The 25,950-nt window shown below is 35.5% G+C and overlaps 1 protein-coding gene across 5 annotated transcripts in view; it reads left to right on the top strand.

Moving 5' to 3' along the window:
* RPGRIP1L (RPGRIP1 like) overlaps nt 1-25,950 on the top strand; it is a 102,621-nt gene that overhangs the window by 917 nt on the left and 75,754 nt on the right. For 4 of the 5 annotated variants that reach the window (XM_046684006.1, XM_046684005.1, XM_046684003.1 and 1 more), the window contains exons 2-8: nt 1,746-1,837; nt 3,451-3,595; nt 6,761-7,059; nt 10,436-10,538; nt 11,865-12,008; nt 22,907-23,012; nt 24,959-25,105. In XM_046684006.1, coding sequence (XP_046539962.1) covers nt 1,753-1,837; nt 3,451-3,595; nt 6,761-7,059; nt 10,436-10,538; nt 11,865-12,008; nt 22,907-23,012; nt 24,959-25,105 — 1,029 coding nt within the window. In that variant the 5' untranslated portion in view covers nt 1,746-1,752. Of the gene's footprint in view, nt 1-1,745; nt 1,838-3,450; nt 3,596-6,760; nt 7,060-9,469; nt 9,510-10,435; nt 10,539-11,864; nt 12,009-22,906; nt 23,013-24,958; nt 25,106-25,950 lie in introns of those variants that run through there. The other variant, XM_046684007.1, reaches the window with a different exon arrangement.

Genomic DNA, 25,950 nt, shown 5'->3' with positions numbered 1-25,950 from the left:
TGGTGTTGGAGAAGCATTGCTGCATTGTGAAGGGTTTCTCAGCCTCCACACTATTAACATTTTGGGCCAGATAATTCTTTGTTGTGGTTCCTGTGCATTGTAGGATGTTTAGCGTCATCTCTGGCCTCTAGATCCCAGTAACAGCCCCCCCTTCCCAGTTGTGACAATCAACAACATGGAAACTACCTCTTAGCTGTATAACCTTGGGCAAGTTACCTAAGCTGCGTCTCGGTGTCTTCATTTGTAAAGTAGGCATCATGTGAGTAGCAACCTCACAAGGATGTTGTGAGATATTTAATTAATTCATATAAGCAGAGCACTTAGAAGAGTGCCTAGCACATTTTAGTAAACAATAAATGCTAACACCTTTATCATCATCATTGTTATTATTATAAAAGCTACCATAACCTATCAGGGAAAGGTCATCATTTTCACAGGTGTCCTGTGTTTAAACTTCTTGGTAATTTGGTTCCTAAAATTGACCTTTTCTGTAGCAGTGTTTCCAAAAGAAGTAGATGATCTCCCAGGCATTTGTCTGTTAGCTGCTTATGTCACAGCAAAATGCAGTGGTTCTCAACCTTTGAGGAGTTACAGTAAAAGTTATGAACCCTCTCCCTAAAAGATATTCCATATACATATATGCATACAAGATTTTGTAAACCATCTCGGGGTCCATAGACCCTGAATCAGCCTCGTGGACTCAACTATTTAGTGAATGCCTGCCATGTGCGGAGCTCTGTGCCAGCCTCTGAGAGTACAGAGGTAAACAAGACAAAAAGCTTGCTGCTCTCTTGGACTTTACATCCTAGGACCAACACTCTGGAGTTTGAGAACCTGTGCCTTAGAGCATCTTCATTAGCAGCTTGCATTTGGCTTTCCGGATAGATTAAAATGAAAATATAAAATCCTTTTTTTTGCATACTGGATATTTCGTGGACCACTCACATCCACATACTACACTTAGTTACTGTAGTGCATCTCTGTGAAGAATAGAAACTGTAAAAATGCCACAATTAGCTGGACAACCTGTATGTTAAGGTAGGAAGCTCTGGGACCTGTGCATCATGGCAACAAAGACAGGATGGAACAAAAACAAACCCAGTGAGTGAATTTATGAAATCTCTTACAAAACTTGGAACTATCCAGTCATTTGTGCATCAAGCTGAAAATTAGCATTTAAGTAATATTGACATCCCAGGCAAATGTGCTGAATGCTTTTAATTTAACATCTCACTAACCCTTAGAATAACTCTGTGAGATAGGTGTTATTTCTCCATTTTTAAAATTAAGGAACTGAAACTCAGCAAGCTTAGGAGACTTGACCAGCTGGTAAGTAACAGAACAGTCATTTGAATCAAGTTCCTGACTTGAGTTTTTCCCAAGATCCCTGCATTCTTTTGGGGCAGAGAGGGGGATGGCAGATGGAGAAGAGGTATTTCTTAAATTTGAGGGAGTTTATTTTTGTTTCAGATAGAGGAATAAGAAGAGAGAAGGAAGAATGATAATCTTACCTCATTTCCTAAGCAAACTATAGGAAATACACTGTTGAAAGGAACACTGTCTCCATGATTGAACGTAGTATTGCTTTTAAAATAGAAGCTTTCATCTTCTTCAAGCAGCACATGTGGGCAATAAGATGCCCATTAAAGTTCAAGTGCTTTATTCATTTTATTTGGTTCATTCCATTGCATAGTTATAATGTTGTAACTTGGAAAGATTTTATTTGAGTTTTCTTTTCTCCACAGATAGGCCATGTCCGGTCCAGCTGATGAGACTGCGGGAGACCTGCCTGTGAAAGATACAGGCCTAAACCTCTGTGGAATGGGAGGGTTACAAGGTAGGGCCAGCTGTTATTTATTATCGTTATGAACTTTGATCAGTAACTTCTTTTAATTTAAAGTATTTCTGATATTCATACAAACAAAGCCATTTAAGTATATAGCTCTTGATTGGACTAAACAAGGAGATGGAGCGTTTAGAACAACATATGGTATTTTACTGCATGCATCAATTATCAACAGCTCATAGAAGATGTAAAATCCCCCTCTTCTGATAAAGAATTGTTATAAATCATCTATTTAAAATTCCACACCTCCGTAGAAACTACACAGAGTATCAAGCCTCCAAACCAAATTGCCTGGTTTAAATCACATTCACCATTAAAATGTTTCTTTGTGTTTAAATTTTATATGGGAGGAAATGCCATATTTAAAATTTTTGCCTTTCAAGTAGAGTATCTCAAAGTGGTTTGTTTATCCAAGTGATATTCACTTTGTTTTATCAAATTAATATACATTAAAGGTTCCCTTTATCCTTTTATAACTTAGTGCTTACGATAGAGCTAAAAAGCACTTTCAAAATAAAAAAGAAAAGCACTGCTTTAAGGAACAATTTAGAGTTAGAGCTAGGTTTTTGTTTGCGTGTACAATGTGTCAGCCCTGCTGTCATGCCACTGCATTTGCCATTGAGAAGGCTGTGGTATAAAGTATATTCCACTAAGGCATTTTTGTGCACCTGTTAATCAGAACAATGCAAGTGGCCACCTTGAACTACCACAGAAAGGTGGTCAATGTATTGTTCATCGAAAAAGATAAATTTGACTATACCGCTGTTATGGTTAAAAGCAAAAAGTATGTGTAAGCTTTGCTTTAGATCTTTAGGGGCGTATCAGAGATTAAATACAAATAAATTCTAAGGGTGCAAAGCTATTTATTGGGATTTGATACCCTAAGTTCAGTTCTTGCCCTTAGTAACACACCATAAGGCTTTAATCTTTGTCCATTTGTTCTTTGTTTCTTTTGGAGGATTGTTGAAAATTTACCTACTTCACAGTGATAAGGAAAATACCAAATTTAAGCATATGTAAACAAATATATACACATGCTACAAGGTGTAAAAGTTCTTCAGAAGTGTGTAAGACAGCTTATAAATGATTTGTAAAGGGTTTTTTGTTTGTTTAGTCTTGCAAATTTTTTAGTTTATTTTCTGTAACTCAACACCCATAGCTCAGAAAAATATCTCAATCATATTATGTTCACTAAATTATTGTTATAACTCTTGCCTTTATAAAATAAAAATACGTTCAAATACTCTTTTAATTTAGTTTTTTCAACATTCAGTATGTAAATTGAAAAGTATTGAATCAGAGTTCCATCTCACATTCTTAAAGAATGATTATTGGAATACATTTTTGAATGGTTACTATTGTTGCTCAAATCCTTAATATTGCATATAATGTACTAATAGCAAAGATTTTTATTCTCACCTCCAATTAGTGATGTTCACATCTTACAGAAAATGCTATAACATTTTCTAAAGCAATCTTAATTGTAGGTCACAAAGGAAGAAATCTGAGATGAGTGTATTAGAGATTATATCAATATCAACAGTTGTGATTTTTAGAGACTATTTTAAGTAATCCTACTATTAATTACCTTGGAATTTTTGCAGAAACTTCAACAACACGGACAGTGAAGTCTCGCCAGGCAGTGTCACGTATCACTCGTGAGGAACTGGAAGACAGATTTTTGCGTTTGCATGATGAGAACATTTTACTTAAACAGCATGCCCGCAAGCAAGAGGATAAAATTAAAAGGTTATGATAAGAAGCTTTTAGCCTTTTTTTTTTTTTTTTGACTTTCTAAAGTTTGGAGGATATGCTTTTTTATAAACTTAATTGAAAACTCCACCTTGAGTCTTTTTTGGAACTAGGCAGGTTGTAATAAATAGTTTTTAAAAATGGAAAATCTTACAAACTAGAATAATAAACCAAAAAGATTATGTGCGTTTATTATGTTTGAAATTGCTATTTGAAAGAAAGAGCTAACAGCTAAGAGTGCCATGAGTATTATCATATATATAAATAACTTTTGATTTAGTATTTATAGTTTAATAAACCAATCATCAAAGCATCTGTTTTTTAAATGTCTTGATTTTAAAATCAGTTTCAGAAAGTAATTATCTATTCCAACTTGTTACAATGCATGTTCCCTTAAGATTTAGGATTTACTAATGAAAACATCAGTATCTGAAACATATTTAACTTTGCTTGGATTATTCTGGAATCTATATTTATGTCAAAAAGTCTGTACTATTTCTGAAGAAATATTGTCACTTTTGATTTGCGTGCAAAGAATTTCCTCAGGAATAAGTTCTTAGGGGTAGGTATTCTTTAATTCTTGTTCAGGAACACTGTGACTATCTTCTGAATGTGTGGCATTAAAAACAAAAAAGTGCATTCACATTTGTAAGCATGAACAGGTCTGTATTCATATTCATGTTCTAGGTTCACTGAAAAGGTGACAGCCATTGAAGAAGGAAGATAGGGTTTCTTTCTGCTTAGAATTTATTGTAAAGAGGTGATCCAGTGCAGTTTCTACTCGGTAGCCTTTGTTTTAGTGACCCACTGACCTGCTGTGTGTGGGACTTATACTTTGAGGTGGTTTTGGAGTCATGACGATGGCTTTTTTCAAGACGTGTGACTCACTTGCCTGATTCCTTTTCTGACCATTGACACACACACACACATCAGCCTGTCAGAAGGAGGCATGTAGTCTCTGACCACTAAACAATTGTTTTTCTTTGTGAGCCTAATTAGTCAAAGAACTGAATTCATAACCTTGGCCTCATTAGTAATTTGTGCTAGCCAGAAAATATATAACAATAATGAGCCTTGTAGTTTAATGGAGAAAGGACTGGGCTGGGAATCAATTTGTAAGCATATGTTCTCTTACCTCTGACACTAGCCTATGGTCTGTTCAAGCCATTTAACCTCCTGAGATTTTATTTTGCTGTGCCCTGAGAGTAGCGGTCCAGTGACCACTACGACCCGGAGCTGTAAATTCCTTCTCACATTCACACCACTGACACTATCTACACATGTGGATAGAATTGCCTTTAAATTTATCCTTAAGATGTAATTAGTATCACTTACTTTAGTATAAATGTAGATTTGATAAACCGCCTTTTCAAATAAGTACTTAAACTTTACCAGATCACTTATGATTAATTAATATCATGAAATAACCAAATCAAACAGGAAAATTATTGCTATTACTAGACAAATGCATGCAGTGTTATGTTTCTTGACAAAGTTTACTTGAACATCTTTGAAGGAATTTAAAGCCACTCTATTGATGTCCTTTTCTCGCCTTAAAAATTGGGGTCATTTATTTTTCTTTAGATGTTGACTGCTTTTTCCTATTAAATCTGTGTCTTTCTTTTGGATGTGATTTCTCTCTATGTGAAAGTCTCTCTGAAGGAGAAGATTCAAATGTTTAGGTTGACATCTCAGTTAGACAGCTGCCATATTTCTATGGATAAGCCACTGGATGAGGCTCAGGATCCTAAACTCATCAACCGGCTAGGGAGAGCGTGCGGCTCTGTTGGGCCATGATACCTGTCCACATTTCCTGATGATATGTCATTCTCTGGATTAGGTGGAAAAGGAACTAATCCATTGATTATTTCACCAGGGTGTTTGTGGTACTTTTGCATCTTGGTTTTTATTATCCTGTATCCCTTGTAAAGCATGTTTAATGGATGTGCCTCAAGGGAAAGAGAAAACAATCCTAACTGATTATGTTATGCATAGCTCTCCCTGATGCCACATGCTGTAGGCTGAGTAGCCAGAAGTGTAGATAGACATGTATTACTACTGCTTTTACAGAGGACTCTGCTTAGGGCCAAAAAAAAGTGGTTCTATGACATCCCAAAGCCATTAAGGATTTTTTTATTTCACTTTTGTTCTCTTAAGTAAAAGCTTCTGTCCATAACCATGCTAAAATAAAGCAAACCCCGTTTAAAGAAAAATGAAGTGTGTTTTTATTTTCAATCTCCTGTCTGGGTCTTTATAAAAATAGGTTCACTATAAACTAGAATCAGCTATTGAAGATGTGCGACCAATTTTGTAAAGTCTTGAACTTGTGTCTCTCATCAAAGCCACCTTTTCTTTCTTGTCCTGCCAAGATTTTTCCATTCACTGTCAGGCATGTTTTCCGTACGTGTATATTACATCACCCCCATGTGCCCTTTCTGTCTTTTGTTCTGTCTAACCAGTTTTTATCAAAACTTAAAAGAATCAAAGGTAGAAACTCCTGAGATGTCAAAAGCAGAATTTATGTCTAAATTTAAAGATAGCATTAGAATAATACTTTTTGCATCCAATTATTTTCTACCTTTAAACATGCATGTTTTTAGAGCACTAAGCAACATTTAATAGGGTCTTTCGGTTTCTTTTGAATTTTTCAATGGGCTTTTTTATGTGTGTTCCTATGCATTCTAACATTTTTATATTTGTAATATGTCTTAATCCTAGAGAAACTGAAAACAATATATCATCTAAATGCTACATAGTCTTAGCACACTTTTCAAAAGTTTTAGCTTACTGTGGCTTGCAGATGAAACCCACCACATCCACAATCTGTAGGTACATTTAAGTGCATCCAGCATTCCTACATAAGGTCATGCGTTAAAAATTGCATTTGAGGAACATATGGAGTAAATATGTGTCCTCTCTTTACTAACCTTAAATGATAAGCCTTAGGAAACTGTTATTTGTCAGTGCTATAAAGCAGATTGTTGCCCAGTGGTTTCAATTATCATCAAAGGATTCTTCACAGGCAGTAATAGTTACATCAAAACCTGAAATTTATTATTCAGGTTCTGCACTGAAGTCTTCACAGTGATTATGTTCCTTTCAACAGAATGCATTTTATGCTGACTTCTCACATTCCTTTTCATCTTTTTATTATTTCCCTAGGATGGCCACCAAGTTAATACGGCTAGTTAATGACAAGAAAAGATATGAGCAGGTTGGTGGCGGCCCCAAGCGGCTGGGACGAGATGTGGAAATGGAAGAAATGATTGAGCAGCTGCAAGAGAAAATTCATGAGCTTGAAAGACAAAATGAAGTCCTCAAAAACAGACTAATTTCAGCCAAACAACAGCTTCAAATCCAGAGTTACAGGCAAACACCATACAATTACGTGCAATCTCGTGTTAACACTGGGCGTAGAAAAGCGAATGAAAATGTAAGCTTACAGGAATGCCCCAGGAAAGGTAAAGTAAGCCTTACATTAAATCCTAAATTTAAGTCTTTTAATAGGTTATTTTACACACACACAGTTTTATTTCTGTATTCTTGTTTTTAATTGTCTTCAGAAAGAGAGAGAAAAATAGTTTTTTGACTTGCTTTTTGATAAAATCATATTAATATTAATGTGAAGATCATTTTATTTAGGAATCCCTAGATTCTTATTTGTTTAGCAAGACATTGAATGTTGAGACATGTATGAAACTACTTAAAATACAAGTTTAGTGAGTTGGTTTTTTATGTTATGGATGGAAATCACGTTGACTCAGGCAAATGGGGAAGCCAGCTAGTTTGCATATAAATGATGGCACTATTTTGAATGATCACACTAAGTTCTTCATCCAAAGACCTTTTATAAAACTTGCAGAATTGTTTAAATCTTTCTCATTGTGTGGAGGCAGCGTGACAGTGGGATGCGAACATAACTAGGGATTTAAGAAGTTGGGTTTTTGCTTCTCTACTTACTGTCTGGTGACCTTGGACAAGTCTTCTAATCATCCTGAACTTAAATTTTCTTTACATGTAAAATAAAAGGATTTAAGCAAGTGATCAGAAAGGTCTCTTCCATCTCCGATAATGCTCATACGTCATTTACTTTCCTCATTTTGAAAATGAATCACCTAAAATGTACCCAGCTTACAAAGCAGTTTAGTTGCATAGACAAGACTCAATATATAAACAACGTAAATATTTCTAATGAAACTTCCCAATTCCCTCCACCCACAGACAAACTTTATTTATAATGAAGTGAAGTCAATAAATACTTTAAGTAGCAGTTTTTTAGTTTCAACTGCTAGGGAAGGAAATAAAACTTCAGCTCTAGTTGATCTTCATAAAAAGACCAAACATTTTTAGGGACATAGAAAATCCTGTAAAACTTTCATTTTAATTCATTGAAGGAAAAAAAAAACCACTATATGAACAGAAAGGGAAAGAAATTTGTTCTATTTTTTTCTCAAGCCAAAATGTTAACACTATCTATTCCCTTGACAGAGTCCCTTTGAAGTCAACAAGGCCTCCACACAGGCGAGAGGCAGCTGCAGGATGAAAGGGCTTGGCTACTCCTATCTCTGTGAGATTGGCAGTAGACTTTGAATATAACCAAAGGAATCATAATGAATTATAAATCAGAAAATACATTCTGCCACTAATTAACTTTTTACGTGGAATATAGCACTTGGCCTCTCAGAGCCTCATTTTCCCCATCTGTAAAATGGAGTGACACCACCAGGTTAGAGAAAAGGTCAGGAGATGGTAGCTCCACAATAATATATTTTAACTTTAAAAAGTTACTTATCCTCTCTGAACCTTAGTTTTCTCATCAGTGACTATAGTCAGGCAAGATCATCTCTAAGGTCTCCAAGGTCTTTTATACTAAAGAAAAACAATGCCCAAATTTTAGATTAACATGGTGAGCTAGTGCTATGAATTGCTGTTTAAATAGAAGTTTGATGGAAGTTTCTCCCTATAGAAAAAAAAAAAGAGCCACAGAGCAAAAGAGTTCTTTTCAAATGTGACTACAGAGATTAAATTTCTCCTTGTGTTTACACTCTTAAGTAGTTCAGACCTTTTTCACGGGTAGAGAGGCCAGGACATAGAAGCTGCCCAAAGCATTAAATAGTGATGAATACTTTCTTAACCACTGTCTTTCTGAGTAAACTTGAGGCATCGTTGTCAAGGCGTCACGATACCTTAGCGATGGATCTTCAAGACCGCCTTTGAGGCTGGGACTTAGGCCACACCTGTGGGAAATATCGCAGCCTGAGGTGGCTGGGGGGAACCCTAGACCTTCTCTGGCCACAAGCAGCCCTGTGCCCAAGCTACTGTACGAATATTATTTTCTTTTTGTGCATTGTCAGGATAAAGGATGAAAAGTACTGGCTTAAGGTGTGATCAGTGTATTGTAGAAATAATTCTTATTGTAAAGAACCAGTAGAACAAAGATTTTTGTCAATTGTATACGTTTTAAAATATAACCGTTGTCAAATCACCATGAGACTATAAGTTTTAAGATATACTTTGAGTATAGTTTTTTTTTTAATTCCATTAGTGATGTTTAGTTTTTTCATAATTGATGTAGGAAAAGCTTAAGAATTAGCATTACTGACAAAAGAGTATAATTGGCAAATTTTAACACAGTAAATTATTTTAATGTTTTCGGCAGAGGCTTTTCTGTTCTTTAGTTTGGATTACAGCAATAGGTGTTGAAAGTTTTGGAAATAGCAAACAATAATTCCATTGTTCTAATGAAAATTCTCACTTTTAGAAAGGAGACTTTTCTAAAGAGAATGAATTTCCTCTACCTTTATATCTGGGACTGTTCTCCATGAAAAAAAAAAAATCTAAATTATTTTTCATATTTTATCTACTTTAAATTCTCATCATTTAATTATTCTGTAAGTGTGAAGTAACTCAGGTAAGTAAAAGTATGTCTCATTTTTAATAATGAGACCTGGCTTGTAATATTGCATGTAACTGTTTTTGTAAGAAAAATTGTATTCTAAGTGCAGTAGCAAAATGTTGTATTTAAAGGAATCCTGTTGATGATCCCTTCTTGAATTACCTTTATTTAAATACGCATTTTTTTTTTTTTGTAGCTTGTTCATCATCTTGCTTTCCATTTTTATTTTTAAATTTGGGATTATGTAATGTTCCAAAGAAACATAGAAAATGACACCCCCCAGTAGCCCACTACACAGACTTAACAAACGTTAGTTAGCCTTTTGCGCTGGCATCTTGTTTAGGCCTATCTTGGGGATAGCCCCATGTGAGTGCAGCTCCATACAAAGGAGTCCAGTTACTGACTAAATGTGGATTTTCTTATTGAGGTGGAGTACACCAAAGTACAGGAAACATTTGACTTATACTCACAGTATCTATGAGTCATACAACTGAAGATAAGATTCAAAAGGTAAGGTCAAGGGAGGTGAATGACTAATTTAAAAACCAAAAAACTTTTATCAAAAAATACTAAAAAACGAAAGTCACGTTTTTGAAACCTTTTTCCTTCATACTTTAGTTTACATGAGTTGAAGACTTTGGTTCTTTCAGAAATTACCTCAGGAGTTCAAAATCTGAGTTGAATCAGATTATTTCTAGGTGATTCGGTTTCCGTAGTGGAATTGTTAAACGGGCAGTACTTGCTGCTGTGATTGATTTCATGCCAGCTGGTGGCTGAGATCTCACAGTCCCTTTGGCAGAGTATGTCTGCTTCTCTGTACTATAGAACACGTATCTCTCAGTACTCAAGAAATTTTATTATATTACCAATTTCCTTATGATAGGAAATTAAGGGTCCTTCATTTCTAATTTCACTTTATAATCATATTAATTTATTCTTAGGTATTAGATTCCAAGATGTAGCTGTAGCAGAAACTCTACAACCCATGCTTACAAAATATGGCAACACTTTACTTGAAGAAGCCAGAGGAGAAATAAGAAATTTGTATGTATTCTTTTTGTGGTCATTTTAAAACTTTGTTTGTTGATCATGTCTTTTTTGATCCCTCCCTTTCCTTAATTTTAAACAAATTTGGTTTATGTACAAATAATTTGCTCCACTAAAATGCAGCTAGATCTGTGGGGTAAGAACAGATATTATATGACATCCATCCAGGAAAATGAACAGCTAACCAACTGCATTGATGGAACTATTGCATCGATCCAAGGATTACAGAACAGTCTTCTTTATTATAATTTCCTCCCAAAAAAATGGCATAAAGCCCAGTCATTCAGAATATTATAAGCTTTAGAGGCAACATTTTCATTCTCAGAAAAATTGCAGATAATTTTTTTTCTAGATCTTGAATTAATTAGCCTTTTTGTGGTTAAAAAAAAGAATTGGAAGGAGTGGCTAAAAAGTTTGGAGTTATCAAATACATATGGATTTCAGATTTTGTTTCACTGTGACTCTACGGTACCGCATTCTTCATCATACTATGGTTTCAAAAAGTTACCCCTGCCACATTTCGCTTACTTTTCCAGTTAATCAAAGCCTCATGCTTTCAGTGTCTGTGAGTCACACAAAAATGAGCTTCCACCTTATCTACAGGCCTTCTCCTACCTGGATCATCAAAAAGGAGCAATTCTGAATGAACAGAAAACGTGAGACAAAGACCTTAGATAGTTGCTTAAGAATAATATGGGCTTAAAATTTTTCTTTTGAATATTTTAAATACCAGTTACAGTAATGATTGGGCTATGAGAGAATAAAACTAAAAGACTAGACCTAATCTTGTTACCTATTAGTCAGCTGAAAAGCCAGGGTTCATACCATTTTTCTGAGGCTCCTTACATTAGGATGCTGCCAGACATGACAGAGATAAATAGATGCCAGAGACCACTCAGTTATGTTTTGCAAATTTCTTGCCATCCCTCTCTGAAGTATTAATTTGGGTGGTATAGGCAGATGTGCATGTGAAGGAGCAAAAGCATATAAATTCTCTGAAGGTGACTAGATTGTGGAGCACGTGGTAGATGACCAATAAATACTCACTGAATCAAACTGAACTAAAGTCCAACCCATTGCCTCCAGCATTGTCTTCCAAAAGCAGAATCTTGAGTTGTTCCGTATGTATTTCTGAGTCGTTGCATTTAATCTCCTGTGATTTCACTATGTGCTGAGGCACTTAAACTAATATTTTTAACTTTTGCTTGCTCTTTATTATGAAGAACTTCCTTTGTACCGATCTTAAATATTAAATACTGCAGATTTTTCTCAAACTACAAATTCTTGTAAAGGTTTTTGGTTTTTTCTTTTTTTTTCCCCCAGAGAAAATGTTATTCAGTCACAGAGAGGCCAGATAGAAGAATTGGAGCACTTGGCTGAGATCCTGAAAACTCAATTGAGGAGAAAAGAAAATGAAATTGAATTATCTCTTCTTCAGCTTCGAGAACAGCAGGCTACAGATCAAAGGTATGTTAAAACAGAAATATCACTTTGATAAGGTCAAAATTAGTTTAAAATACTTTATCATAGAAGGGTAAGTCTAGTCTGTTTAAAAATCATGTTTTTACTTAACATTCTTCACATGAGCGTGCTTCAGACCTGCTAACTGCTATCAACAACTGTAGGCCATGGGCGTTTCTCCTTGACCTACTCTGCCTCATCTTGTTTCCTTGGCTCATTTGCCCCATTTACCAAGACTTAGGAAGTTCTGACGCCATTTGATTGTACCTACCGAGAGAAATACATGTGACCAGGACTCAGCCATTGGCGTGCCTTGTGAATAAGTCCTGCCTTATTTAAGTTTGTTTCAGCCTTAAAAAGTAGAAAATTCCATAATATGGTACCAGTTTTTTTATCCCAAAAAGATGTTACTTCGCCTAATATTCAAAATTTGCATCAAATTCTGTTGATTGTTATGGATGACAGTGGGGCCCTCCAGTAGTCTCCTTGCTGCCTCTTCATTTTTGATGTTTTATGATGTACGTTCTTCTTCATCATATTTTGGTTCCTAATACCTTTCACTCATTTTGTGCTTCAACATTGTGCTTCCAACAAGACTTTATCTTTTTTTTTTTTTTGATATTGGCACCTGAGCTAACATCTATTGCCAATCTTTTTTTTTTTCTTCTCCCCAAAGTCCCCCAGTACACAGCTGTATATTCTAGGTGTAGGTCCTTCTGGTTTGTGCTACGTGGGTTGCTGCCCCAGCACGGCCTGATGAGCGGGTGCCCGGTCAGAGCCCAGGATCTGAACCAGCGAAACCCTGGGCCATAGAAATGGAGCACACAAACTTAACCACTCAGCCACGGGGCCGACCCCTATCTTTTTACCATATTCTTTCTTGAATTATTTTCTTCCCTTTATGACTTTTTTCTTTTTGTTTGTTTTTTTGGATCAAGCGTACCCAAAAGTACAGGGAATAGTATATTGAACTCCCATGTGCCCATCACTCAGCTTTAACAGTCATCAACATATTACCAATCTTGTTCGTCTATCCCTTCACCTTTATTTTCTTCAGTTAATTAGCCCAGCCAGCTACCATGTCATCTCACCTCTAAACACTTCAGTATATATCTCTATCTGATAAGGCAATTTTTTTTCACTCCTCTGTCTGGAATGTCTTGCCTCTAGCCCCCGTCTCTACTCACCAAAATTTCACCCATCCTTGAAAGTCCACCACAAATGATGCCCCCTCCATGAGTCTTTTCTTGATAACCTTAACTGGATGTCCTGCCTCCCTCTCACAACCTTATACCTCTTAGGCACATATATTATTCTTGCTTACGTTATAGCTATTCCACATGTTGGTGTTTCCCACCTATCCCTAGATTGGATATTCCTTGGGGCCACATACTGTTCTGCTTCATGTTTCTGTTGCCTCTAGTATCTAGCACAGTGCTTTATTATTATTGTTGTGCAATTTATTTAAACTAAAAACAAAACAAATCAGAAAAACAGTTCACACATTTCTGCCACTCTCCCCTGCCACCAATATGTTCTCTGTATCTATGAGCTTTTTCTTTTTTTGGATTCCACATATAAGAGAGATCATACGGTATTTGTCTTTCTCTGTAAGACTTATTTCATTTAACATAATGCCCTCGGGGTCCATCCATGTTGTCCCAAATGGCAAGATTGCATTCTTTTGTATGGCTGAATAATATTCCATTATATAATAGATATGTATATATTGCACAATTTCTTTATCCATTCATCCATAGAAGGACACTTATGTTGTTTCCATATGTTCGTTTCTGTACATAATGCTGCAGTGAACATGGGGGTGCATATATCTTTTTGAATTAGTGTTTTTGTTTCCTTCAGATAAATACCCAGAAATGAAATTGCTGGATCATATGGTAGTTCTGTTTTTCCATTTTTTGAGTAACCTCCATACTGTTTTCCATAGTGGCTGCACCGATTTACATTCCCACCAACATGCACAAGGATTCCCTTTTCCCCACATCCTTGCCAACACATGTTATTTCTTATCTTTTTGTTGATAGCCATTCTAACAGGTGTGAGGCGATATCTCATTGTGGTTTTGATTTGCATTTCTCTCATGATTAATGATGTTGAGCATCTTTTCATATAACTATTGGTCATCTGTATGTCTTTCGGAAAATGTCTTCAGAGTTTCTGCCCATTTTTAATCAGATTTTTTTTGCTGTTGAGTTGTATGAGTTCTTTATATATTTTAGATATTGGCCCCTTATCAGATATATGATTTGCAATTATTTTCTCCCATTCAGTAGGTTGCCTTTTCATTTTGTTGATGATTTCCTTTGCTGTGCAAAAACTTTTCAGTTTGATGTAGTCCCACTTATTTATTTTTGCTTTTGTTAATTACGCTTTTGGTGTCAGATTCAAAAAAATCATCTCCAAGACGTATGTCAAGGAACTTACCGCCTGTGTTTTCTTCTTCAAGTTTTATGGTTTCAGGTCTTAGATTCAAGTCTTTCATCCGTTTTGAGTTTATTTTTGTGTATTGGCTGAGACAGTGGTCCAGTTTCATTCTTTCATATGTGGCTATCCTTCAGTACAGATCTCTATCTGATAAGGAATTTTTTTAACATAACCACCATGCTGTTAGCACACCTAACAAAATTAAAGCAATTCCTTGATGTCGTCTAATAACCAGTTTATATTCAAACTTCCCTGACGATGTCTTTCTACTGTTTGTTTGAATTGGAATCCAGATGAGGTCTGCACATTGCGCTTGATCGTTCTCTCCCTTATGTCTCTCTCATTTCTCCCTTTATGTTTCTAACCAGCCCCAGAGCCTCTGCCTGTTTTTCCCCTTTCTGTTTTATGTGATATCGTGCTTATGTGGCTCGATTCTTATTTGGAAAAAACCAAGTATGATTAACTAGTTTTTCATTTCAGATTCAGAGTTTAATTCTCCTTTAACAAACTAACCTTACACAGTAATATTTGAAAAAGCTAAGAACAGATGCGTAATATGAGACTTGTTTTAAAAAAATTAAGTGGGCTAAAAATATATGAAAAGCTTTATATGTCAGAGATTTAAACAACTAGTATTATCTCTAATAATTTCTGTTCCTAAAATGTTATGTGTAAAATTAAATTACATAATGAAATTTTATATGTTTAGTGACATTTATCTACCCTTCTAAGTGCAGGACAAAAGAAACATGAATATTTTTGAGAATTATGTTTATATGAGGAGATGTAATTTGAACTATTGAACTAGACGTTATCCGTGTCCCCCCAGGAAGAAGCACTGATTAGACTTAGCCTCCATGGAAAACCAAGGCATGGCTCCTTGTGAGGAACAGTGCTGAAGGACCAGACCCCAGCACTGAATGTGGTGATCTTTGTAAATTGCCAATAGCCATATTTAATAAACTATCTGAATATAAAAATTCTGCACTTAGGCCAAGCCCAAGCTTGGACCCAGCCCTGTCAGCTTTACTCCACAGCTGAGTACAAGGTGATCAGAGACGACTTCCTGTGTCATGTTTCCTAAGTTTCCAGAGAGTAAGCTGGGCATGGTGTTGGCTGTTCTTCCGAAGGGATCTGACCAACTAGGAGCTAGAGTTTTCAGTGTTAATTGAAAGGGAGATCCAAAAGCCTTCAATAGACTAGAACAGCAGAAGAGATAGAGAGACAGAAGGTACACATATTTTCTACTATAAATATTGTCAGAAAGAGACACCAACATACAAAAATAGAAGAGTTTGTCATAAAAACACCTGAGGCTGTATTGTTCACTCCATAGCAGTCTGGTTTTTGTCACATCAAGAATCAGAAGTAGATGGGGGTTGGCTTCGTGGCATGATGGTTAAGTTCACATGCTCTGCTTTGGCAGCCTGGGGTTCGCAGGTTCAGATCCCAGTTATGGACCTAGCACTGCTCATCAAGCCACACTGTGGTGCCATCCCACATAAAATAGAGGAAGACTGTCCCAGATGTTAGCTCAGCAACAATCTCACTCAAGTAAAAAGAGGAAGATTGGCAACAGATGTTAGCTCAGGGCCAGTCTTCCTCACCAAAAAAAGAGAAGAGAAGAAAGAAAGAACCAGAAGTAGAAACAAAATGAGTATTACAGGTGAAGAAATTTTTGTTGCAGAGGCCAAAGAAATAAACCAATTTGTACCCCACCTCACTGATTTTCTAAAATTGAAAATTACGTGTTATTTGCTTGGAAGGAAGGGTACTTGTAGTGAATAGCATATTGTTTCTTGAAATGCAGTTGTTGAAAAACTGAAGAAATGACTTCAAATATGGGTCTTCAGGTCTTTTTTTCTTATATGTTTACACATAGCTCAATATTTTATGTGGAGCAGCAGTTTTTTTGAGACTAATGGAAAACTGTTGAAGAAAATGTTGGGGAGAATATAAAACTTGGTATAATTTACTGTAGAGAAAAATCAAAATGGAAAACATATTTAAACTCTTTCACGGGTCCATTATTTCAGATTTGAAATTCTAGAAGTCTGATCTGGATGTTGGACCCCTTGTTCTCAAACATGAACCTAACATAGTTGTAATCTTCAGAGTGCGTTGCTTGATATTTATGGGAAAGAGCCTTTTCATAGAATATTACAGAAACTCTTCATAGTATGTGTTTAATAGACCAGTTTGGTTTGGCATCAGTTTGACATAAACTTTTGGTTATCCAAAGCCCTTAATTGCTTTGAAGTAAAAGCCCAGTGCTGCTCTTTTTTATTAAAATCATGTTTTTTCCTGTTATTGTGGTCTATTTTAGAAGACTGAGTTGTGATTTTTGCATATGTTCTACATAATGCCTCATTAGCAAAAAATCTTGTATCATTTACAAGTAGCCTGAATGTCTGTGTTGTTTTGAACAAAAATCCATATTAAAATTTAAACAATATAAAATGCACATTTTCTGCTTATTAAAAAGGCCGTCTTAAATTAAATGCAAAGCAGTAACCAGTGAACACATGTACTTGAACATTAAAATCAGAATGGTTTTACCTTTTATTGACTTTTTCAACTCAAAAAATATTTATACTCTTACCAAATGTGTAACTAGTTTGTACTGGTTTTTTAAGTAAATGTTAGGGTGTTTACCTTCTTAATTAAAAATCATGTAAGTGCCATAATGTCCCAGTGGAGCAAATTTAACCCATAAATGTTTCAGACACTGTGACTTGCTTTGGTTGACAGCAGACTGTCAAATCTTAAAACAGGCATTTTGGAGCCATCCAATATAAAAAGCAGCTTGGCTGCAGGGGCTTCATCTTTCCTCTCTATGTACAGACACAGGATTACTTCCTGGCACTCTGAGTTCTTCCCCAGCTCTTCATTTTGAAACATTGCAAACTTACAGAAAAGTTGTAAGAATGGTGCTGTGAACACTCCCATACCTTTCACCCCTTTGCGTATTCGTGAATGATACAAGCCTGTTCTGCATTCTGCATGTTCATGCAAGAGCCCTTCCTCCCTCTCCCTCCCTTTCTCCTTCCCTCTGTCTCTTACGTGAGAGTTAGGTGCATATATCACTTCACCTTCTCTATACTTCGAAGTATCTTCTAGGAACAAGGACATCCTCCTACATGACCACAATACAACTATCACATTCAAGACATTTGACAGTGAATGATACAGTAGCATCATCTAATACACAGTCCATATTCACATTTCCCAATTGTCCCAATAATGTCTTTTATAGCTGTTTTTTTTAATAGCTATTTTTGTTTTGTTTTGATCTAATATCCAATCAGGATCATGTGTTGTATTTAATTGTCATGTCTTTTAGGCTTCCTTTATTCTAGAGTGATTCCCGAGTCTTTTCCAGTCCATTGATAGTTTGCAGAATGCTCCTCAGTTTGGATTTGTCTGATTGCCCAGCCCCCTCATTTAGAGGGCGCATCTGGTTCTCGGATGGAGGGTAACAGGCTGGGGATAACCGTGCGAACATTATTCTATTGCACAGGGAGGTGATCTGCTTTCTTTTGAAAATATGTTCACCAAGCTCTTAACTGTTATTTTGAATACCTTAGAATTTGCCCAATGAAAAGTATCACACTCAAATACCATTTCTTTTATCCTTGCGTTTTTTGTTGTTAATTGTATCTAAGGTTTTTCCGTGAGAGCAGCATGTCATTTTCCCAGCACTTTATATAAGTCACAGAAATTGTCACCATGCATAGTAACTAGTGTATTAGTGCATGCGTGAGAGTGGAGGGAAAGCTGAAACTTGGGACCATCTCAGAGGAAGGAAGCAACTTAGGAGAGTGGGAAGAATTTCTCTCTTAGAACTGGGTTTGAGTGTCAGCTCCCTCAGGGAAGGACTCTGGCCAAGTTCTTTACTTCTCTGAGCCTCAGGTAGCCACCTCAACTGTGAAATGAAGAGACTGAAATGGGTAAGTGCTTCCCTACCTTTTAAACAACAGCCACTTTTATCAGTAAGGACTCTTTCTGGAAGATTTTGTCTACTAAATAAGCAATATTTATTAATTTATTCCCCTTTTTAATTCATCAAAGACTTATGCCAATCATTGCTTCTGATAGTTGTGAAATAACCTGTATCATTACACTGACTTGTTAAAAACAATACAAAACCTTTAGTTCACTTTTGCAACTTAATTGCCAGTAAATCTACACTTCCCATTGAGGTTTTTGATATATTGAACGTAATTCTCAGATTACTCATTACTAGTTGAAATCAGTTAAACTTGATCCTCAAAATAGTCCCCTTGAGGTGATGAACCAGGATTTGGGTTCGTCCTCTCCCCAACCAGTTCTTGAGAGCGCTCCCTCCACTTTCATAAGACTGATTATATGCATGTAGAGAGCGCGACATAGCTGTCCCCTCCATTACTTGTGGATGTTGAGAGTAAGAAAATACTGAGTTCTGATTTATATTTTGACCCAGCACCACTAGAAAGATATGATCCAGAAGCAAATAAACATACACAGACAAATTTTTTCCTTTATGCAATCTTAAATCAGGGAGCATTGTTTTCACCTATGAACTCAAGTAGCAGCTTTGAGCAAAACCATTACCTTTCAAATAGACTTTCCTCAGCTATTTTTGTGAACCCTATGCCCTTTAATTTACTAGCAACCTTCCGTAATCCTGTTCAGAAGTAGTACCTTGCTGGTGATTATTATCTGTGTATCCCTAATAAGAGCTATGATTGACCTACGTGTCTTTCAACAGTACACTTACAGAATGTCTGCCGCCGTTTAAAAAAAAAAACCGTAGAGTTGCTTTTAGTCCTAACGTTGCCTTCAACCTTATCTCCCAAATTTAGTCAGCCTGAAACTATTGCTCAAAAAGAGCCTCTCCATTCTATCTCAAATATTTTACCTAACTACTTCCCAGAATCTCATAGCCTAGCATCTGTAATTCTAAAGCCTTCCCTTGTAAATAGTGGTAAGTAGTATAACATCTTATGCTTTTTTTAACGTTTGTAATCCTTACTGTAGCAAAGAACGAAATGTCGATGGAGGTTGGAGCAAGTGGCGGGTGAGGCAGTTGTGTGTCTGGGGAATGAAGTATAAGAGACTTTCCCTGGAGCAGAACTGTTTGCTTCTAAGCTTTCCTATTAGACCGTACATTACAGAGCTTCACTGAAAGTTTTTCCTTCTCCGGTATATCTGAGGTTTTAAGTTTCTGGATTTATTATGGCACCCAGTAGCAAAGCTGGAGTCAAGTATTTTCAAGGCTTCCATTAGAAATTGCGTTTTCAGAGTTTATTGCTTGACTGTTTCAAATTATATGAGAGAAACTTGGCACATAGCTTGTTGAGTTGGATTACTTTTTTCAACATAAAATCTAATTTATTTGAGTTTGTTTTTAATCTAGAGATGGCCAACAATTCTTTTCGTAGTTTTAGAAGATTTGATCATAATTCTAAATATGTCTGTAAAAAAAAGAAAGAAACTGCGGTTTCCAACTGAATTGTTGGTAGTTTTTTCAAAATCCTTGTTGAAAAATTTGAGAAATTTATTATTACAAAGCACTTAATTAGTATGTGTGATGTCTGTTTGTACATCCTTTCACCTTGTGTAGTGCAGCATATATGAATTGGTGGGTGACCGACCGTCAGCGTTCATGTGAATGTTTTCACTATGCATTGTTCTTTGTGTTAGAATGTCATCATCTTAAAGATTTGATGTTCCCATCATAGTGCATGGAACAAGGCAAGAAAATATTATATGGGAGTCACCTAAAATTAGCCCTGTCTCTGTTCTTCAAAGGAAACCAACCTGAGGCCTTCCTCCACGTGCATGGAGATCTTGGACAGGCCACTTAGCAATGATTCTAGCTCCCTCTTGCCTTCAACATCCTTCTCACATTCTTTGTTAGCTTTTTGTGACATCTCCTTCTCTTTTCTCTCTCACTTCCGCCTTTATTCTTTTACAATACTTCAGCTATGTAAAAATCTTGAGTTGATTGTCGAGTTTGAGATGATTTTTCATTGTATGCTTTCCTAGAGGCCAGACCACATTCATCACGTTGTTGATTTTAACTTTTATGTACTTTATATTAGTGACTCAACATTTTCAGCTTAACAGCATGTCGTCCTTTCCTTCTCATTGTTACCCTCAAAAATATCCAATCATAATAACGACTATTATGTATATAGCCCCTAAAACTGACACTTAAAAAATAATTATTAACGACTTGGAGATGTTGCATTGTCCAATAATAGGTGTGCTCTCTGGCAAACTGACATTTAAAGTACCACATTAGGGGCTGGCCCTGTGGCCGAGTGGTTAAGTTCACGAGCTCCACTGCAGTGGCCCAGGGTTTTGCCAGTTCAGATCCTGGGCACAGACATGGCACCGCTCATCAGGCCATGCTGAGGCAGCATCCCACATGCCACAACTAGAAGGACCCACAACTAAAAATATACAACTATGTACCAGGGGGCTTTGGGGATGAAAAGGAAAAATAAAATCCTTTAAAAAATAAAGTACCACATTATTATTGCTGTTTTCTAAGTACTATTTATGTTGTATTTGTGCCCACTTGTTGGGCATTATTATTTTATGTATATAATGAATTATTATATTTATTAGTATAAAATTGCAAAAAACTATTTTTTAAATATTATATATATTGGTATAAAATAGTAAGTTACTTTTCTTGGCAATATTTTGAAAAGTTTAAACTCCAAGGAGTTTAGGAAAATATTCAAGAAAGCATAAACCACTGAAAGTTTCGGAAAGATACTCACTGGTCTCTGCCTCACACAGAAAATTCAAAACTGAAACCTGTTATTTCTATGACCCCTCTATGGCTGAATGGATTATTGGGGCTTAATTCTTTGTTAACGTTACTAAGTAATAGTTATTTTAAAATATATCTGCTATATATAAGATATATATGTATCTTCTTGGAAATATTAACATACTTTAAAAAAAGACAATAGAATATCAGGTGTAAGTGAAAATATAAGAAAGATTTGAAATTATTTGAGTAGTACTCTGTCCTTCCATATCAATAAATGCCACTCGCTATTGAGTGGTCAAACCGAGTAATTTTGAGGAAAACAGATAAATTATATTTTGACTTCTAAATATGAAGAAAATTGTGAATATTTTCTTTAGATCTAGTTCAAATATATTTTTCCCTTCCTATTATGGTTTGTTTTAGTGAGTAAAGATAATACTAAGGGGAATAATAGTGAGTGTGCTGTTGGCCATGTGCTCAGAACTCCTAGATAACATGCTTTAGACACATAATTATTTTAGCATTGTGTTAAGACTGTACCCTGGGCCAGATGCAGGGACTTAGACTTGTTTATCTTCTGTGTGAGGACAACTAACTGTCCAAAGCCAAAATGCAATGAACTTGCAAATAGCAAAGAGAAAAATTAAGTATTTCAAGTCCTCAGCTGGCTTACAGATGTGTGAGCTTTGTAGTCCATTTTCTGGTTCCAGTAGGGCATTGTGACAATTTTTCCAATATGTGTACGCTAGATCAGTTTTGGAAGTAAAATTACTTACTTTAAACACTGAAATAATTTTCTGAATTTAAAATTTTCAGATTTATTTTTCTTAAAAAAATGAAGTCTAATACCGACCTTCACAATTTTTGAAATACTTTTGAATGCAAAACCTATTTAATTAAGGAACTCTGTCAGGAAAATAAATGCCTTTTGAAAACAGGTATTCATTTAGATCTATGATTAACATTTAACAAGATCTTCCTTTTAAATTCTACATTTGCTTTAATCTCAGTAGGAAAAAATACAAACTAGTATTGTAGCATATAGAGTTTCTGTATACCCTGTGGATGTTAAATGATCTCTTACAGCTAAAGGCACATCTGCAACATATTTAGATGCCAGCTTTGGGCATTATTAGTAGAAAATGCTAGGTCACTTTTTTTGGAAATATTTTGAAAAGTTTAAACTCCAGGAGGAAACGCCAATAAATGGTAATCTTATGATACCATTTATTTTGAGGGAGCGGTGAGAAGATGAGTGGCTGTATTGCATATTTTTCATTTAGGGAAAAGTTGTACGGTCGTCCTCCTTAAAATGAGTCTGGAGTTTGGTAGTGGAACGATTTCTGTGCTACAGACTGATGTCCTTTTGTGCTTTCAGGAAACTGCAAAACGATTTCACTCCCTCAGTCACTTATTGTGGATGTGAGACAAGTCGTCACATCTGGGGCTCCCTTCAAACTCTGAAAGCCTGAGTTTTTATGAAAGTTCAAGAATGAGTGTTGTTGGTGTTAAATAATAAATCTTTCCTAAGTGCATAATAAACTGAAAACCTCAGTGATTGATATGCAAATATGTACATTTTTTCTAGATAGCATTCAATGAAAAATTGTGATTGTACCACAGATTTTTTTCTTTTACCTTGCATTTTTTCACTCTGTCTCTCTTTTTCTTAAACACGTCGTTCAAGGTCAAACATTCGGGACAACGTAGAAATGATTAAGCTACATAAGCAACTAGTGGAGAAAAGCAATGCTCTCTCAGTAATGGAAGGAAAGTTTATTCAGCTTCAGGAGGTACTGTGATCATTTATTTTATTATGGTAATACATAGATACAGAAGTTCAATAGTAGTGTTCAAGTTGCCTTTAGAATGGTTGTGATACGAAAAAGTTTTTAAAGATTGCTCTCTTTATTCTCAAGTGTATATAATTTTACTTTCATTTACTGTTTGTTTATAACTTAATAACTAAAGGAATAACTAACTGCTTGGACTATTTGTAAATATCTGTGTCATCTTAAAATAGTAAAGACGTTTATCATAAGTCATCTCATGCCAAGAACATTTATTTTTAACTCCTTTTGTCTGAATTCATATGCACACACAGCACTGAAGATTTAGATGTATTTGCATATATCTTCAGCTCCCCAAGATAGGTCAAAGTTATGAATAGGTCAGTAATCAGATTGGGGTAAATCTTTCTTTGATGTTTTGTTTTGTTTTGTCACTACTATTATCAGAACGTATTTGAGTACCTATCATGTCACCTATCAGTGTATTTATTTTAAATCTTAATCATTCAGGTTGACGTACTTGGGGCTCTTCTTCCCCATGGTTGTTTTAACAAGGACTATGGCCCCTCAGAAATGTGCCATCAGTGGGCTCCTGTTTATTGGCACTGCATAATTAACATAGGTTCTGGAATTAATGAACTCCAAAACATTCCAGATGAGCAAAATTCATATTCAGCAGTACTTCCTTTGAAGTACTGGGACAAGGAAAGAAGTAAATTGATGCAAAGCATAGGGTCATCTGAAGCCTAAATTTATGATTGAATTAGATAAACATTTTTCACCCATATTCTGGGTAATGTTTTCCATCCTGCAGGAACCTCTTTAAATGTCAAGTAATAATTGCCTTCCATATAAATAAGAGTTTATGAAAGAGAGGAGGCTAATTAGAGAGTGAAAATAATATTGCTATCTGCAAATAGATAGAAGAGGCAGATTAAAAATACGTGTGTTGAAAGCCATTTCTAAAATGAATTATGAAAGAAATTAAAAAGTGATTTTACATTTTTTATCACTTTGACTATTCTGATTTCCATTTAACAGTGATGCCAGGTATTTGTTTAAATACTCACAGTAAGAAGTCTGCGATATAGCACAGTTACCTCTTTTGAGGATTGACATTGGATAGAGATTTGAGAGGTTCAGACACCTTCAATGAGGTAGAAAGCCCAGAGAAAGCAGGTTAAAGATAACCTTCTATAGTAATATCAAGATTAACAAAAACTGGGCTCAAGGAACTCAGTAGCCATGTTTCTTTTAAAGGATTGAAGAAGAACTGCAGTAGAACTTAAGTGATTTTAATTAGCAGATGCGGCATTACATGTTATGGTCATATGGTTTCCATGAAAAGACTATAGTCTAATCACCTTTTTTTATTTATAAAAGAAGTGTGTGGCATTTAAGTGTATAAAATTGAATTTAAAACATATTCATAAATAGGCCATTTTAAAACTTAGGAAGACTTTAGTAACTATTTTACTAAGTTGAAAATGTTAATTGTGTTAAAATTAGAAGCTAACATTCCAAGGCTGTTCTTGTGGTATGGTGACAGATCCTTTCAGTTTGAATATCTGTGGTCAGCATTTATTTTTGACCCATGCAACATCACTCTTAGACAGCATGTTCAACCACTGTAACCACAGCAGAAAGAAAAAAGTTAATTGCTAAAACGAATTTGTTCCCTGGTCACTTCAACAAGTCAAAAACTAAGAGAAAATAAAGAACAAAAACGGCTTACGTTATGTGACTCTGTGCTAAGACAGCCCTGTGTTTTCTTCCTCATGATACACTTAGGTCAAGTGTGTCCCTCACGGACAAGTAATACGTTGTGAGGTGAAGAATAAGCTGTTTAACCTGAACTTCAGGAGTAAATTCATTTATAAAATTGTGATCATTTATTCAAAGCAGAATCCAAAAAATAACTTTGAAAAGATTATCTTTTTGTTTTTTAGAAGCAAAGAACTCTCAGGATCAGCCATGATGCGTTGATGGCAAATGGAGACGAGCTAAATATGCAGCTTAAAGAGCAGCGTTTAAAATGTTGCAGTCTAGAGAAACAATTACATTCCATGACATTTTCCGAAAGAAGAATAGAAGAGGTAAGCTCCCAGAGTTTAGCCATTCCTTGCATTAAAACTTCTCTGTCACTGTGTTGAAAAAGCAGAATAGAGACATTTCAAATATTATGTTTATTTAAAAATTCTAAACTACATGCGTGGTACTTTGAGCACAGCAAAATATAGTCAGTATATTATGTGTGTGGGAAATCACTGCTTAAAAATAGTTGGAAATGTGCTTGAGATCCACAGTTTACCTAAAGAATTCGGATAACCTTGAGGAAAAAGAAAGCATAACATTTTGAAACTGATGCCAGATTACCTGTGTAATTTAACTCTCTTACCCTTAAGATCTTATTAGTGATTTAAGACACCAAAACAAGTTATAGGAGCGTATCTGTTTTTGAGGAGAAAGATGTTCTGTTCTGCAACATCAGCAATTTCGTGAAATTATTTAGTTTTTTTTTCTGAGAAATTGTTTGAAAATTCATCCTCCTATTATTCTTGCTACTCATGTCTCCCAGCTAGCACAATCTTTTCGTGTAGTCTGTTAAACTTGTTCTTAAAGAGAACGGAAATGAAATAAGATGCTTACTTTCTGTTCTGATCTTGGGAGAATCTTATTGTGTCTCATATTAGCATCAAAAGAGAATTTTGAGAATGGAAATGAATTTCAAGAGTACTCTGATTCGTGGGAAAAGGTTGTAACTACAAAACATACTGGTGAATAAAACTTAAACATAAATACTAGAAATAAATTCAGAAAACTACATTTTAGTCATATAGATATAATTATTTCCATGAATTTATTTCTAAAAATATTTTTCTGTGGGATAAAACAAAGTATACAATTTTATTTATTCATTTATTTACAGGATGTGCTACTG

The sequence above is a fragment of the Equus quagga genome, chromosome 13, assembly GCF_021613505.1.
Source record: "Equus quagga isolate Etosha38 chromosome 13, UCLA_HA_Equagga_1.0, whole genome shotgun sequence".
NCBI classification, from domain to species: domain Eukaryota; kingdom Metazoa; phylum Chordata; class Mammalia; order Perissodactyla; family Equidae; genus Equus; species Equus quagga.
Note: the sequence above shows the minus strand (reverse complement) of the source record. Positions and strands in the feature narration are given on the sequence as shown.